At 42.1% G+C, this 17,457-nt stretch overlaps 1 protein-coding gene across 8 annotated transcripts in view; it reads right to left on the bottom strand.

Annotated features, from left to right (window-relative positions):
- The window catches only part of Nbas (NBAS subunit of NRZ tethering complex), a 289,617-nt gene that overhangs the window by 227,511 nt on the left and 44,649 nt on the right, over window positions 1-17,457 (bottom strand). For all 8 annotated transcript variants that reach the window (XM_015995503.3, XM_042267446.2, XM_015995506.3 and 5 more), the window contains exons 12-14: window positions 12,624-12,752; window positions 4,858-4,921; window positions 106-299 (exon numbers count right to left, since the gene is read on the bottom strand). In XM_015995503.3, coding sequence (XP_015850989.2) covers window positions 106-299; window positions 4,858-4,921; window positions 12,624-12,752 — 387 coding nt within the window. The remainder of the gene's footprint in view (window positions 1-105; window positions 300-4,857; window positions 4,922-12,623; window positions 12,753-17,457) is intronic.

The following is a 17,457-nucleotide window of genomic DNA, read 5'->3' as shown; positions in this document are numbered from 1 at the left end:
TTTCAATAACAGACTTCTGTTTAAACACAAAACTACATGACACACAAATGAAAAGCCAAAGAGTCAGTTAGTGCACATGTATATTCTCAAAGAGAGAAACCTCACCTCCAAACTTAAGAATCCCCCATCATGGGTAGCAGTGACTTGGGGGGATGGCTCAAACCATTCACAGGATTTTCCCAGTAAATTCTTCAAAGTTTTCGCTGATGAAACAGTTAATGCACCAGAGCATCGAGCCAAGGTCACTGCGCCATCTGCCCACCAGTTAACATCAATCAATGGGTAAAAGGACTCCTTATCTAAAGAAAAACGAAACTGTGAATACATCTGCTAACGTGGTTTAGATGCAAAATGTTTAATGTAACATTTTAAACTCCAAGTTATTTCATATTTGAGGGACTTCAAAGATGCCTTAAAAAATGGAACCGAAACCATCATTCAAATTCTTCCTCAGGTAAAGGTAGTAAAGGTACAGCAACTCAGTCAAGAAATGCCTAAGTGATAACAACCAGGCAAAGCTACGAAGGTACAAAAGTAAGCAAATGAAGAACATTTTCCTCAAAACAATGATGCACAGCGGACAACAGGAGCTCAGTGTTGGAGCGCCTGCTTAGCATTTGTAAGACCCTGGGTTGGAACCCAAACGGGAAGCTGGGGGGCAGTGCCACAGGACAGGACAGGACAGGTCACAACTCATCCAAAACATAATTACATTCTCAAGAAAGAGATATACAACCATTTTCAGCATAGTAAGTTGAAAAGTAGATTATATAAATCCCACACATACAACGTTATAAAAGATCTGAGAAAATGTACTATCATTTTCAGACAAAGACACTTAAAAATTAAAAATGTATAATATTTTAAAGTAACAGCTTCCAGGGCTGGTATGCTCCTAAACATTTAACTAACAGAGAAAAGAAATTAAGACCAATAAAGAATTTTGATACTAAAATAAATTATGGCTCACCACACTGAGGGATTTAAAAGGAAATGTCATGATATTTTGTTATAATTTCATAGCACTTTTTTTTAATGGTGATTATTCCACAATGGATATGATATGGCTTAATGATGATGCCTATAACAGTAAGTCATAAAGTTTAAAGCATACTTAAACTCAAAATGAAAAGATCTTTAAACTAGTTAGTGAGACTGAAAACAACTCATTAATTAAAACAAAAACAAAAACAACAACAACAAAAAGACGCTAACACATTTCTTCAGATGGAAGCCACAGGCAATTTGTTTAAATTAAGAGTTTCTAGACTCATGCCTGCATCTGGAACTTAAGTTCTCAGCAGCTGAAAGGAAAAAATACTCCATTCAGACATCAATAAAAAGAAAAATAAATAAACAACCATCACTACAACATGCAAGACCTCTGGGAAATGATAAAGCAACAAAACATGAATACCTGTGTGGCAGAAGGGGGAGGGGGGAGGTAAGACACAAACTACGGCGGAGAAAATCTGGTCAATCAATGCATAAAGGAAAAGACATGAATACAAGCACAGAGGCAGCTAGAACCCCAATAAACCTGAATTGAGAACTGATCCACTCCACTACACATTGTTCTCAAGATGTTAATGCTAAAAAACAAACAATATTAAAAGTTCCAGAAAGAAAGACTCCCCTCTCAGAGGCAAAAGACAAAATTCATGTCCGATCTCTCCACAGAGAAAACAGAAAGAATAGAACAATAAGATATGAGAAGCCCTTAAAATAAATACCTGCCAACTGTGACTACTACAGCCAATAGAGTTATCTCTAAAAAAATCAATAGAGAAGTGAAGGCATTTCAAGGTAAGTGTCAACTGAAAAATTTCCTTCCTACCAAGTCAGCACTGCAGAGGTGCTTAGTCAACACCCACACATGAGGGAGGCTTTAATCCTAAGAACATAGGAAAGAATAGATTCCATGAGAAGAAGAGAAAGAATCAACCATGTCCAACTCAGTAAATCCCTGAAATGAACAGGGAGGAAGAAAAATCTAACAATAAGTGAATAAACCAGGTAAACAACCCACAAAATTACACAAATCAGCACGCCACTATTAATAACAAGACTAAAGATAGAGGCTGGAGAGATGGCTCAGAGGTTAGGAGCACTGGCTGCTCATCCAAAGGACCCAGGTTCAATTCCCAGCACCCACATGGCAGCACTGTCTGTAACTCCAGTTCTGGGGCATCTAACATTCACACAGACATACATGTAGGCGGAACATTAATGTGCATACAATAAAAATAAATAAATCATTTAAAAAAGACTAAAGACAATGGTCTCAACTTTCCAATTAAAAACTCAGTAGCTTTTGGTTGTCATTTGGTTGTCTACACACATCTCACTGGTACAACCACACAGACGGAGAGTAAAAGGTTGAAAGTTACTGTGATCTAAAACAAGAAAGAGTAACTCTGTTCACTTCTGACAAAGGAGACTTCGAGCCAAAATTAGTCAGAAATTTTTAAAAGGCTATGATATATTAATAAAGGGAACAATCTATGCAGAATATATAACAATTATAAGTACGTGAACTGAACATTAGCGAACACAACTTCATAAAACGATTAGACAATAGACAGATGAGACAGGTCCAGATTCAACAGCGCACCATTTTAATACCTCACTCTAACTGATAGGCAGATCATCCAGGAACACACCTTCAAAAACAATTAAGACGTAAGCTCCAGAGTCAAACTTCACACCAAACCAAATATAATGAACAGACATCTAAGCGTATTCCACCTAACAACTCTGGAATATGCATTCTCCTCAGTAGCCCATGGAGCTGTCTCTAAAATGGATTACACTTTAGGCCATAAAGCAAATCTTCCCCAAAAACAACATAAGAAATACAATCATTCTTGCAGCTTATTAGATCACGGTGGAGTATAGGTAGAATTCAATAGCAAGGGAAACCAACAGACTACAAAATCCACTGAGACTGAACACTCTTGAAGGATAAGTGCACCACCAAAGAAATCATAAAGGAGATTTTTTTTTAATTCCTAGAATCACAAAAATAAAAGCACAACTTAGAATCCTTGGCATCCAGCAAAGGTGGTTTTTATGAAGAGGAGAGTTTATAGCTTTTGCATTTGTAACTCACAGTGATCTCAATAAACAAGAAGGCACATTAAAGTCTCAGGGGAGAAGAAGCCAAACCCACAAGCAGACGACTGTTAACAAGGATTCGGAATTAATGAAGTACAGACTAAAAGTGGAATACAAGGAGTCGAAGAAACAAGAGGTGGTTCTTTGAAAAGACGAAATCGACAAACCTTAGCCAAGTTAACCCAAAGAAGAAAGAAAAAGACCCAAACAACTCTAGAATTAATAGGACAGGCATTTCGACAGGGACCACCAAAATCCAGAGAATTATGACGGAGTGTGCTGAGCTCCTGTAGTCGCAACCATGGGAAACTGAGAAGCGATGGAGAAATTCCTGCATGATCACCACCATTCAGTGGAGAGGCAGAAGCACCGGAAGTGACCTCACTGCACGGGACTGCAGCAGAGCCGAGAGAGAGCTTCAGACGACGAAAGCGCAGGCCCAGGATGGGGGTGAGTCACGGCCAAACGCCCCACTAGGCCTTAGACGAGGAAACATCAGCGTTCCTCCAAATACTCCGTAATATAGAAAGGAGAAAAACAGCAGCAAACGTATTCCATCACGTCAGAATTAGCCTGGTAACAAACCACAGTAGGATGGACAAAAGAGAAAACTATAAACTGAAGTTCTTCATAAAGAAATCAGAAACCAGATTCAACAGCACATGAAAGCAAAAAAGAAAAAAAAAATCAAAAGAGCTCTCATTTGTTTTCATCTACTATTAAAGAATTACTTTCACTTAATAGCAAATCTTGGTTTTTCCCATTTACAGATATCTGCTCATTTAAAAAAACAAATTATTTCAAATATAGAAGTGTATAAAAAATTTATGACCATGATAAATGAAGACCCCCATGGGAATAGGAAGAAGCAAAGTGCTCGAGAGGTCCCCAGAAATCCATAAAGATACCTCCACAATAGACTCCTGGCAATGGCTGAGAGAAAGCCCAAACTGACCTACTCTGGTGATAGGATGGCCACACACCCTAACTGTCATACTAGAAATCTCAACCAATGACTGATGGAAGCAGATACAGAGATCCACGGCCAGGCCCCAGGTAGAGCTCCGGGAGTCCAATCAGCGAGAAAGAGAAGGGATTGTATGAGCGAGAATTGTTGAGACCAAGATTGGAAAAAGCACAGGGACAAATAGCCAAACTAGTGGAAACACATCAACTATGAACCAATGAGCTGAGGAGCCCCCAACTGGATCAGGCCCTCTGAAGAAGTGAGACAGTTGATCAGCTTGAACTGTTTGGGAGGCACCCAGGCAGTAGGACAGGGACCTATCCTTAGTGCATGAGCTGGCTGTTTGGAGCCCGGGCCTATGCTGGGACACTTTGCTCAGCATGGGAGGAGGGGACTGGACCTGCCTGGACTGAATCTACCAGGTTGAGCTGAATCCCCAGGGGAGTCCTTGCCCTGGAGGAGATGGGAATAGAGGAGGAGAAGGGAGGACAGGGGCATCCGTGGCTGATATGTAATATTAAATCAAATTATAAAAAAAAATAAATAAAATGACTTAATAGCTAAAAAATAAAAATAAAAAATTCAAAGAGAAAGACCTATAAACCTATCAAACAAACAATCAAAAATGAAAAAAATCACATGCCTTGATACGATTCTACAGTAATTCCAAGGTGAAGCCAGAGATTCTCGAGGCTTTTTGTATCTAAAGAATACTTAAGTGATGAGCAGGAACTAGTAACGCTGTAACAGGCATATTTCTTATACCCACTCACCTTTTATTTTCTTCCTCTTCTCAGGAGACAACCTCCAATCAGGATTCAGCTCATCATGGCCTGGCTAAATAAAAAGATGTGTACAGGATTTACTAAGTCAGACATGTAAGAAAACTATGAGACACTCACCACGACCCAGGAATATTTTTTTTTATTATGGAAACGATGCTGTCCCTTAATCTCTGTTCCAATCCAAGTCTTCCTCAGCAGAGCAGTTTGGGGAAAGAAATGTCACGGTGTTTACTGCTCACAGACAGGAACTATGCCTCAACATGCATAGAAAAGATAAGCCAGAAAGCAGGTAACTGAAACAAATGAAAGCTAGCCACACTGCCAGTTTATTCTAGGTACACGGCCCACACTAGGAGGTAGTAGCTAAGTGCTGTGAGTCAACACTGGCCTGGGTGTACTCTAAACCCTGTAATCTATGCAGATGGATGTGCCGAGGGCAGCACCCCCTAGATACCAAAGGCCATTTGCTCTTAGTACTGCATGGATACAGCCTAAGGGCCAGCCTTCCTTCTTTTTCTATCTGTTGGAGCTCAGAATGTAACACCACATCCCAAAGCACATCACCTTAGGTCGGTGACTTTGAACTGATGGGACACCTAAAACCATGTGTCCTGACTGTCTCCTGCTCTCCTCTCCCAGCCTCTCATTTTCCCCAAAAGTGAGTCACAGGAACCAGAATTCCTCTTCCACAAGGAGGGCAGGAAATTAGAGCTCCTATTCCAAAGAGAGCCATACAGCCTACAGGGTTCCTCACCTCTAAAGACTCTTGCCATTGGGTCTAACCACACACAGCCGTGGTGGAGGAGGTCAACAGAGAGGCCACGAAGGAAACACAGAGTCCTTGCTGGCACTCCCCGTGGTCTTACTCTAGATTACAACCTTTTTGTCCAATCACACTTCTGCTTGGCTGTCCTAGGAGTTATCAACTGTCACTCTTATTCTACTCAGACAGGTTCTGGCACCCAGTGCTGGGCAGCAGAGAAACTGACGTGCTCTAAGGCCTGAGGACGAGATCTGGGCACTACTAAAAAAAATCAGCAAAAGAGATGATAGATAGATAGATAGATAGATAGATAGATAGATAGATAGATAGATAGATAGATAGATAGATAGATCGATCTATAATAAAATCGGAATCTGCCTACAGAGCCTGTTTGAGAACGGAAAACCAGTATTTTTTTTCTTTCCAAATACAGCCCATTTTTCCTCCCTTGCAAGAGAAAGTCATTGATTAACAAAATGTGCTCTGCTTTTCTCTGCCAGACTTATCTTTTGTTATACAAGTCTGGCTGGCCCTCATGTGAACGCACCAGTGTTTCTGGTGCCCCAACACACTCCCTCTGCTTCGTGTCTGCAAACAGCAAACACAGGGACGGCACTCTGCAGGACAGCAGTGGCCCAAGCAGACGTCCTTCTAAGAACACGGTCACGTTTTGTTTATAGACAGGTTTCACTGACATGATGGACGAAAACAATGCTTTCTTAGATTTCAGCATTGTATTTCCTCATTTTCTTAACCACCAGAATCAGTCTCAGGTTCCCACAAACAGGAGCAATATTTCAAGTGTGTATTCACCGTATCAGTATTTATTAGTGTTTAATATGCAAAGGGCATGGTCGAGCTGCGAGTGAGACAGGCCCAGTGCTGATTCACCAGAGTCCCCGGTTTAGTGGGGTTGTGAAAACAGCTGTGGGTTCTAACACGATTAATCACGAAAGCTCCGTCTTCCCACTTGTCCATCAATGATTCCTCATTTAACAGAGTGAGTCTAACACCTACTCTGTATCAACGAGAAATAGAATTAAGATGGAAAAGCTAAGCTTCCACTTCACTTTCTCCACCTACACACACGCATAGGTTGGAAAGTAATAAAACTTCAGAGAAAAATTAAGACCAAAAACAAGATGTAAAGATATAAACATAACATATGGGAAATGTTTGAAATGAAAATTATTGAAACAATTTTACTCTCTTCTACACATGAACAAATTTAGCACAGAGATTTCCAGCCAGATGGATTTTTCACACTGACAATGAAAGCCAAAGTATTTAATCAACTCAAAACTGGATACAAAGTAAATTAGAATAGGCACTCCCATAACTATCTCTAATCATTAGTCTTCACAGAGAAAATACTCAATCACACAAAGTACATTATAAAAACTAATAAAGCGGCAAATTGCATGAAGAAAGCCCCAAATGAGCTGAATCCACAATTTTGGTAAAGAACTGTAAAGGAGTACAGGGCAGAGTAACACTGTTTCCTTCTCAGACAACAATTATAAGCTGGCTACGTTATGTATTGCCATGTAATCGATTATTGATCCATTCACTGGGCTGTCCATTCCTTCCCTAACGTAGCCGAGGAGGGAGGCAAAGCTCTGCCCTGCCTGCTGGACGGAGCTCACCTGAGGATTGCTGAAGGAGTGAAGAAAGTCTAGCTGTCCTAGGTTCCTCCTTAAAGAAGTCCAGTGATTTTGCACAAACACACACACACACACACACACACACACACTCACACATCAGGTAAATCACAGTATTATGGCGCCTCCCTGGTGGCTACTGCATTTGCACACTTTCAGAATCTGAATAATGAAGTGCACATCAGCATGTACACCCAGACAGGCTGCAAGGTGACATCCCTTCCTTCAGAACATTAGTCTCATGGGCTAGTACCTCATTTGCTCAAACACATTTCAGTACTTCTAAATGTAAACAATGCTAGTCAATATTCTGACAAAAGGAAAGAATCTGGATTTCACCACAGAGTGATAGCATATTCATTTTTTGCACTGTTTTACATCTATTAAAATGGGAACAAAAGCACTTTTTACTAAATAGATTTGTTATAAGCCCAACTGCTCTGTAAAAAGCCAAGCTTCAATGTGCAAATTTAATTCCAAGAATTCTCCTCCCCAACACTATAGTTACAAACCTCTCTCCCTCAGCTTTTCCGTTTAGTATTAAAATGTTACTGTAATTTCTTTTCTCTATAATTGTCCTGGCAGGACTCTGACTATCTTAAGGGCACAAACTGACACCTACCATGTTTCTAACTGCAGATCTCAGCAGCGATTCAATATCATGGTTTGATGATGATGTTACCATGGTTATAGGAACAAGTTATTCCATTTTATGAAATAGTTACAGCTAATCCTTGTTGTGTTCACTATAGTGCACCAGGTTTTAATACTACATATGCTAAAGTCTCAATGCAAAACACACAAGCTAGAGTGACCACTTTCCAGGACACAGGTGAGACTGTGACAGTCAGTTGTTCAAACGATACAACAGTTACCACCTTCACCTTTTCTAAGCCATCGACGTCACGAGCCCTCCAGATTCCTGTCACAAAGCTAAGAGTTTACCAGAAAAAGACTTCCTCAATTATTTCCTCTGCTACCTGGCGTATGCTAACTAGTAGTTCAAGAGTGAAGCACATCTGAGGGGCAGTGATGGAACCAGTGTTCAATCTGCAGGTGCAAGGAAACAGGACTTGTCTCTGAGCTTGCAAAGATGACCAAAAAATGAACTGATGTAAAACAGTATTACCGGGAAGAGTGATTAGGGATTTCTTAACCTGTCACATATGAATCTGACCTGTCAAATAACATAATGTTCCTAAAGTAAGAACATGACAAATACTGTGAACATAGAAGTATGCTGGGAGTTCTGGCTTTCACTGGCCTATTAAGTTTTTTTTCTTCCAACATTTTCCTAAATATGTGTTTTCCTACAAGACCATGGAAAGAGATAGACATCATAGTCAGAAAGAAAAACCAGATGCTATCCCTACTGCTCAGCTGGTGCATAAACCAGACCAAAGTGAATGCTCATCCCGTGACAGTGAGTGGACTCTGTAAATGCTACGGAACACTGTGCCCAGGCCCTTCATGCTCCTTGGCCCTCCAGAGACAAGCACACTGAGAATCCCGAGGGTCTGAGGAGCTGGAGCTCCCAGAAGTGTGTGTGATGGAGTGACACTTGAGAGCACACAGTCGAAAGGATTGGACAAGGCAGGTAGAGGAGTACAAGGAGCAGAAGTGTGGACTGACCAGACTCAAGAGGACAGGAAAGCAGGGGGCTCTACATTTTGACAGCAGGATTTTAATGAAAGGAAACAAACAAATAAATAAGCAAGTGAATTATTTCACTGTTTCCAAATTTGAACCAAAATTACTCTTTGAAGCTGAGCCCTGAAATACAAAGGGAGGAAACAGTGTCTTTAAGCATCAGTGGGCTGGCAACTGATGCAGGATTGGGCTCAGTAACTGTGGCAAAACCCTGTCCCTCAGCAAAAGACACTACAACATATACAATGCCCACTGTGATCGCAAACGGGTCCTGGTTTTCAGTTGTGTAAACACAAGATCTATTATTTCTGGTTTACTTAGGTGTTCAATGGAAACCATCTTACCAAAGCACAAGAAACTGGCATGTGCAAACTGTTAATAACAGATACAACACACCTGAGAAGAAACCGGCCCATAACTAAACAAATGCAAACTGTTAAAACAGACACAAAATGCATGAGAACAAACTGGCATGGATACACATGTAAACTCTTACTAACAGACACAACACCCATCAGAGTATGGAGGCCTCTGGTTAACACAGACTGGAGACACACACACTCAATGGAGGATTGTTTGGGGAATATGGTAACCCATAGAGGCTTCCTAGTGAGACCTTACTGAAGGTCAGAGAATCTTGACCAGGGCTGCATCATGGGATGATTGGGCCAAGAGCGTGGTTACCAGGTGTTTTGAAGGGTCTATACTTGGCTGTATGCCATGCTTTGATCTTGAAAGGGGGAGGTCTTCTTGCCTCGTCCCTTATAAAAATCCTTGGGTCAGCTAAGTATTGACTCAGAGCCCTTCCGAAGCTATCCTATGTCTCTGTCTTTCTTATCATCTCTTTCTATCTATCATTTCCTCATTCCTCTCTCCTCCCCACAAGAACCCTTCAACAGGTCAGAGCTGGACTGCGACAGACTCCCAAGGGGAGCACTGAGTCAGAGCCATCGGAGTGAATATCCAACCATCAAGGTGTGGCAGCTGCCACCCCACTGCCTTAGAGATGCTTGGAGCACCTGTGGTCTAAAGACTTGCTTGGTTGACACAAACTCCTAGCCTCAACTCCTCTCCCATTTTGAAAAACTCATCTTTCCTGCCCCATTATTTTACTTAACAACGTATTTAAAGTTGCAAAGATAAATACACTTGCCCATTCCCAGATTTCAAGGTTTTTAAGCAAATTTTAAATTTTAATAGCCTCACTATTAAAACTTAAGAAGAATCTGGGAGGCGTTCACTGGCAATGAGCACATGCCATAGGAAAACAAGAGGCAAAGGAGGCCTTCAGAATATCGGCACACATCAGAAGCACATGAATCAGTTCTACCACTAATAGTGCATGCACTGTATGTTTGAGATTCTAGATGGCACATTAAGAGTCCTTCGTGAGCTGGTCAATATTTACATTAAGTGAAAGAATATAATGTAAGGAGACAGAAAGCTGGGGTTCCCTCACTGTTCAAAACCTCACCATTTAAAAAGATACTTCCCAAATATGGAGCAATCATGAGCCTCCCAAATGAAAGAAGCCAAGCTGTTGTTTGTTTTTGCTCTTTTGGGGGGCCCACCACCCAGCTCCCAAATAAAGCACACACGAACTATTATTCTTAATTATAAATGCCCAGCCTCAGATTGGCTTGTTTCTTGCCAGTTTTTCTTAACTTAGCCCATCTACATTTGCCTCTGGGTTTTTCCCGTTCTCTTACTTCTGTAAATCTTAACTCTTATTCATACTCTTACTCTGTGGCTTTCTGGTTGGCTCCCTGGAGTCCTCCTCCTTCTCTGGCTACTTCCTTTCTTTCCTTTCTCCCAGATTTCTCCTGTATATCCTCTCTGCCTGCCAGTCTCACCTGGTTCTCTCTCCTGCCTCACTAGTGGCCGTTCAGTTCTTTGACAATGAGGTGTTTTAGACAGGCACAGTAACACCACCTCACAGAGTTAAACAAATGCAACATGAACAAAACTAACACACCTTAAAATAATATTCTTCAACACCAAGCCTTTTACAACCACACATAGATAGCCAGGGAAAACACGCTGCATTTGGGGATTCTCTGAATAATGCAAAGTAGAAACTTTGTATTGGGCCTCAAGAAACAGAAACAATGGGATTTAAGTGTCAATCAGATTAGGCTATAACTCCCACTGCCAGTCATTTCACAGCAACCTAGTGGAGGCTCTGTGTCTGACACAGACATGTGAAGTACTGAGGCCTTGTAAGAGGAAAGCTCTACCGAGCGATGGGTTCAGGACAGACAGAAACAATGTGCCCTGTTACAGGTCTCCTAGGTTTTAGACTCGGAATCATCTCTCCGCACGGAGTGGGCCAAAAGGAGGATGGGGGACATGTGGACCCCACACTAAATTGAAGGGATGGGCAGCAGGAGTGGTGGGAAAGCTTCCGGAAGTTGCATACTGAAACGATAAAAAGGAAAGCAGAAGAGTCAGAGTGGTGGCTCACGCCTGCAATCTTAGCATGAGGAAACAGGCAGGGCCATCACTGCAGGGTCCAGTCCAGCCTGCTCTATCCTGTGTGCACCAGGCCAGCCAAGGCTACACAGGAAGACTCTATCGCAAAAATAAAAATCATCAGGGGCTGAAGACATGGCTCAGCAGTTAAGAGCACCTGTTAATCTCACAGAGGACCTGGGTTTGGGTCCCATCACCCACGTGGTGGTGGTTCACAACCATCCTTAATTCCAGTTCCAAGAAATCCAAATGCCCTCGTTACCCTCTGTGGGCACCAAGCATGTACACAGTGCACATCCATACGTGCAGTTAAAAAAAACCTCATACACATAAAATAAAATACATCTAAAAACAAATTTTAAAGAATAATAATAGTAAATCTCTACTCTGTCATAATACATAATACTCCCCATGAGTACATCTGACTTTCCTTTTATAAATTTAAATTATAACTTTAATTTATATTTCCATTATGAATATAAATTAAAACGGCTGAGTCTACCTGGTAAAAGAACAAATTCATCTACGTCTTAAAACTTGTTATCTCAAGGAACTGAAAGATAAAAAGTCTCATCTTTCTCCATGTCAGTTCTACTGCCTTTGCAAGGACAGAAGGTAACTGCCCTCAGACCCTAAGTAAGAGTAGAGCAGGGGCTACAAGATTCCAGAAAGAAAAGGAATCCTTTTAGCATTAAACTATCCAAATGCTTGTTCAAAACTGGGTTTTGGTGGAATTTTACTATCTCCATTCTACATCTGTGGAGCATTAAAGAGGAAAACAAAGAGTTTGACAGAACCTACTTGGTATGTAGAGTGTACCACGTTTCAAGTTAAAACTGATGCACAGAATCATTCTGTGCATTATTTGTCCTTATCAGGTGATACTATTAGTTAAGACTAGGATGGGTTTGGAAAGATGAGGATAAATAACAGCTGTGTAGTTCAGAAAAACACCAATAAAATGAAATTACTATTGTCAGCCTTACCCTCAAGGGTGACCCTAATAGAGGTCACACCTGCTCATCACACTGCACCCTCAAGAGTGACCCTAACAAAGGTCACACCTGCTCATCACACTGCACCCTCAAGAGTGACCCTAACAAAGGTCACACCTGCTCATCACACTGCACCCTCAAGAGTGAGCCTAACAGAGATCACACCTGCTCATCACACTGCACCCTCAAGAGTGACCCTAATAGAGGACACACCTGCTCATCTTGACTCCAGACACCTTGTTGCTTCAGGGATGGAATGGCCCAGATGCTCAGCTTCCCTGAGAAGTGGATTGCTGCAAGGAGGCTCCCATCTGGAGAAAGGCTCATCTTGAAGATTCCATCCTGTACGGGAACACTGTGGTGAGTGCAAAAGACTTGCTGACAGAAAGGGCGGACGTTCAGAACTCAAACAGACTTGGCAAGTTTGCATGTTCTAAGTCATCACAAACAGCTGAGGCCTCTGCCAATCTCACATCGAGACCATGTGCCGCAGCATGCAGGACAATGCTGCTGCTTTGGCAAGGTTCTTGCCTACTTTAAGGTGTTGCAGTTTATAGTCAACTCCAGAACCAAATGTGCAAACACCAGAAAAGTATTCCCAGATCAATTACCAAGATTTCCCAATAATTTTTACAGTTACGCTTTAATAGATTATGAATTCTTTGAAATATACACCCACACTTGGGTCTAACAGTTAAAGGGTATGTGGTATTTTTTTTTTCCAAGGTGAAAAAACTATTTCTAAAATGGGACTGAGATGGTGGTACTGAGATTCTGTGACTACCATAAGAACTAGTGAGTCACTAACTAAAAAGGTATTGGATTCCAATAAAGTTATTTCACAAAGTCATTAAACCACATGTTGGCTTGACTCAAGTTCATGTACCTTCTCGCTTGCACTAAAGTATTAGCTCAAATGTCCACTGGATCTCTTCATAATTAAAAGCACTAATTAAAGGTTTCTGCTACTGGCATCAGTATTTAAAGCAGGACTTGTACCTTCTTCTCTCAACTACTGTAATAAAATTTCAATCTTCCTTAAGACAAGGGACCGTTGTGATGTTAAATAGGGTGTGACGCTGAGATTAGTTTAAACTGTCTCACTTTCTTCAGTTCTCATCCCCTCTATGGATCAACATGAGTGGTTTCCGTTACCTACACCTTTCAATTATATAAGCGATACTAAAATAAAAGCACTGGATTCTAATGAATGCATTCGAAATGTCCTGAATTTCTACATATTCTTAAAGAAAAATGTCAAACCAATTAAATGTAATTTCCTAAGCGGAGCTCCTGTAACATTCCACAAATACTGAGTATTACATATTGAGCAATAAATACTGCAAGCCGGGTTCTGTCTTTATACTCTGCTGTCAGCAGTGAACAAAATAAACCCAAATCCCTGCCTTCGGGAAGCCTGCCAGATCTTAAGGATGCAACCCTTGCTTGGCATCTACAGACCAATTTGACTCCAAGGAGTTTGGCTTTTTTGTTTTTTTTTTAAGTTTATATATTTTAGTCTAGTGTATAAAGAAATTAGGGAATAATTAGAATAAAGAAAGAAGGGAGGGAGGGAAGGAGAAAGGGAGAGACCTTTCAAACTGAGACAACCATCCTCAACAGCTTAGTTAACAACATGAGGAAAAAAATCAATGAAAGTATGAAGAAGAAAAAAACCTTGTGGAAAAAAAAATTTCCAAACCAATCCACTCATAAATATTACTAATCCTAGTTATTATTACTGTCTTAAGACATATATACCACAAACAAAAGCTGATCATTTGGAGCCATATGATATTTAGGCACATTAAACCACTATGTCTAAATGAATGTGGAGGCTAGGGGGACGGCTCAGTGGGGCACAGTGCTGTCCACACAAGCAGGAAGAACTGAGTCTGAACCCCAGAACCCACCTACAAACCAGGCATGGTAGAACTCATCTGCAAACCCAGGCCTCCTGCAGCAAGATGGGAAGCCAAGAATGGAGTCCGAAGATCTGGGGCCAGCTAGCCTGGCATACACAGTGGAGAATAACAAAGAGATTCTCTCTCTTTCTCTCTCTCTCTCTCTCTCTCTCTCTCTCTCTCTCTCTCTCTCTCTCTCTCTCTCTCTCCCTTTCCTCCTCCCTCTCCCTCTCCCTCTCCCCCTCTCCCTCTCTTCCTCTCCCTCTCTTCCTCTCCATCTCTCCCTCTCCCTCTCTTCCTCTCCCTCTCCCTCTCTTCCTCTCCCTCTCCCTCTCTTCCTCTCCCTCTCTCCCTCTCCTCCCCCTCCCCCTCCCCCTTCCCCCCCCCTCTCTGTTTGGTTTTTCGAGAAAGGGTTTCTCTGTGTAACAATTCTGGTTGTCCTGGAACTCACTCTGTAGACCTGGCCGGCCTCGAACTCACAGAGATCCACCTGCCTCTGCCTCCCGAGTGCTGGGATTAAAGGCGTGCGCCACCAGCGCCCTGTTGAGATCCTCTCTTAAAACAATGCAGAGACAAAGACTGACATCCACTGTTGTCCTCTGACCTTGACACATGAACATGGAATGACCACAGGCACAGTTGCACACACAAATATGTGCATACACAGACACGTGCACACATGCATAGAGTATATATACATCATGCACACATACCAACAAAAAGAGTTAAAATTCAGACACTAATTATTGGTACCACTGTGAACATGAGGGAATTAAGAGAGCAGTAACAACTACCACCACACATTAACTGAATGTCTAGAAGATGACAGTTGCTGATTTAAAGTCTGACAAGTGAATACAGGGGGAAAAAATGAACTAAATAGTAGCTATATATAGTTACACAGGAAAGGGCAGATCACTTTAAAATATTAGTAGCTAAAGGAAAGGTTTGTTTATTTTTTCATTTTCAAAACAGGGTCTTACTCTGTAGCCCAAGATGGGACTTGAACACCTAACAACCCTCCTGCCTCAGAATACATCTTAAAAGATAATGTAACTGCTGTCAGACTTAAGTGGTAAGGTAGATCATTCTCCGATAATGCAGTTTAACTGGAGGTCACGACTCCTCTTGAGTACAGCATGCCCTGCTTTCTGTTCTTCAATTGTCCAGCTAAGGGTTTCCTTCACAGCCAAAGGTGGTAGAAAATAACACCTTTCAAAGCCCTTCCAAGAACAAACCTCAACATCACATCTGGCGAAGTGTACTGGGCAGGCCACTTGTTTTGAGGCTTCAACTTCTTCATCAAGAAAACAGACATTACCATGCCAGTCACAGAGCTTGCTATGAGGTCATGTGAAATCACCTGCTAACCTGCTACTTAGACTGTGCTCATGACAGGAGGAAACCCTTAAGTTCTCCCTGAGGGCCAACAGCTCTGAAATTACAGCCCTAAAACTCCACAGGCTATAAATAGAAATGTCTAGGCACAAACAAGAGGGCAGATACAACATTCAGGTATTTTCTGGAAAGCACTGGGTTTAGAACACTAAATTCAAAAGCCCAGACAAGTTAAGGATTTGGGGACGGTGTGTCGAAATGCAGAATCAAAATACAATGAAATTAATTGCTTGCTTCTCTCTGCTTTGCTCAGTCACAGAGGATCCAGACAGAATGAAAAAGAGCAAGTGCCACCTGAGGAGAATAAACATTAGCATGGGCTGAGACAACCCATGGCGGAGTTCCTCGGTGGTATGACCATACAGAGAAACAGTCTCTTTACACTAACCATGCAGACCCACACCTCCTCTGCTCAATCAAATCAGCTGACACACATTTCTAACCTGAGCCAGAGATGGCACAGAGAAGAATCGAGAACATCGATCCCTAGATAGGTCTTATTCCAAATACCGCTATAATTATATTGTCCTAATATAAGGACATGGAAAGTATGACATGGAAAGCCAAAGCCAAGTGCTTGTGGATCCTCTAGCTACCGGAGCAAACGGTGTGTTCTAACGGCACCACTGCCACTCTTCACACCTGTGCACACCGGACCCCCAGACCGGAACACCTGGCCTCCCTTCCCTACCTGGGAACTTCCTCGGCTCAAGATTCAAACCAAGCTGGATGCTTCCTCTGCTGCACTTCAGCTGGAAGTAGTATGCTTGGCCCTGCTTGGCCCTGCTTCTGGGTCTATCCCATCACACTGTGGGCCGTGAGGAGAGGCCTGCACTAACCACCTTTAGTTCTCAGCACTGACACTGTGCCTGTCTTAAAGACTGAAAAACAGGACTCCTAAAACTCCGCACTCTTTTGTATGCATAGTCAACAGGACTTAGTTAACAACAACCGAAGAACCCGAGTTACAGGTACAGAGCAAATACTTGGAAATCATTATGGAGACTACAAAGGGGATTCAGGAAGAAGGGGAAGTGGTGTCCTGAACAGTAGCATGGTGCTGCAAACACCAACACGGGCAGCACAGCATCAGGACAAGCAAACTTCAAGACAGAAGCCAAGTCATTTAGTCTTACATGTGTTTCTTTGTCTGCAAAATGAAGACAGGTCCAGAAACAACTAAAGAGGATGCCAACTAGAATACAGTGCAAATGCACAGCGGATTAAAGACAAGAGACGGCAGACACAGGGGCACTGTTCCCGCTCAACTCCACAGACAGGACAGCCACTCTCTCCAGTGTGCCATGACTTGCCAATGGCAAGACCTAATTCAAATTTAAAATCTGCCGGATACTAACATAGCAACAGAACTCTCCTTACATTCTTCCTGATGATTTAGTAAGGAAACTAAGGACCTAGACAAATAAGGCCATTCGGCTCTTCCCGAGACAGGAGTGTGATTTGATGTCCCACGCAGATGGAGCCTCCTGTAAGAGTCATGATAGGACAGACAATGCACCCACCTCGCTCAGAGGCAGCTGCTGTGTGGACCACTGATAGTCAATGGCACTGCCCAGGCCTGTGCCCTGCAGTGACACCTCTTTTACCAAGACAGATCATCATGGCTCTTTTCCTACCGAGTCATTAATAACCTCACATTTGAGAAGGAATTTCCTAATTTTATCTCACACACACACAAAGCTCTCTTATGGGTCAGAATAAAATCTTCATACAACTTTAGAAGT

This window comes from Peromyscus maniculatus, chromosome 22, assembly GCF_049852395.1.
Source record: "Peromyscus maniculatus bairdii isolate BWxNUB_F1_BW_parent chromosome 22, HU_Pman_BW_mat_3.1, whole genome shotgun sequence".
NCBI classification, from domain to species: Eukaryota; Metazoa; Chordata; class Mammalia; order Rodentia; family Cricetidae; genus Peromyscus; species Peromyscus maniculatus.
This window is presented reverse-complemented; position numbering and strand designations above follow the sequence as displayed.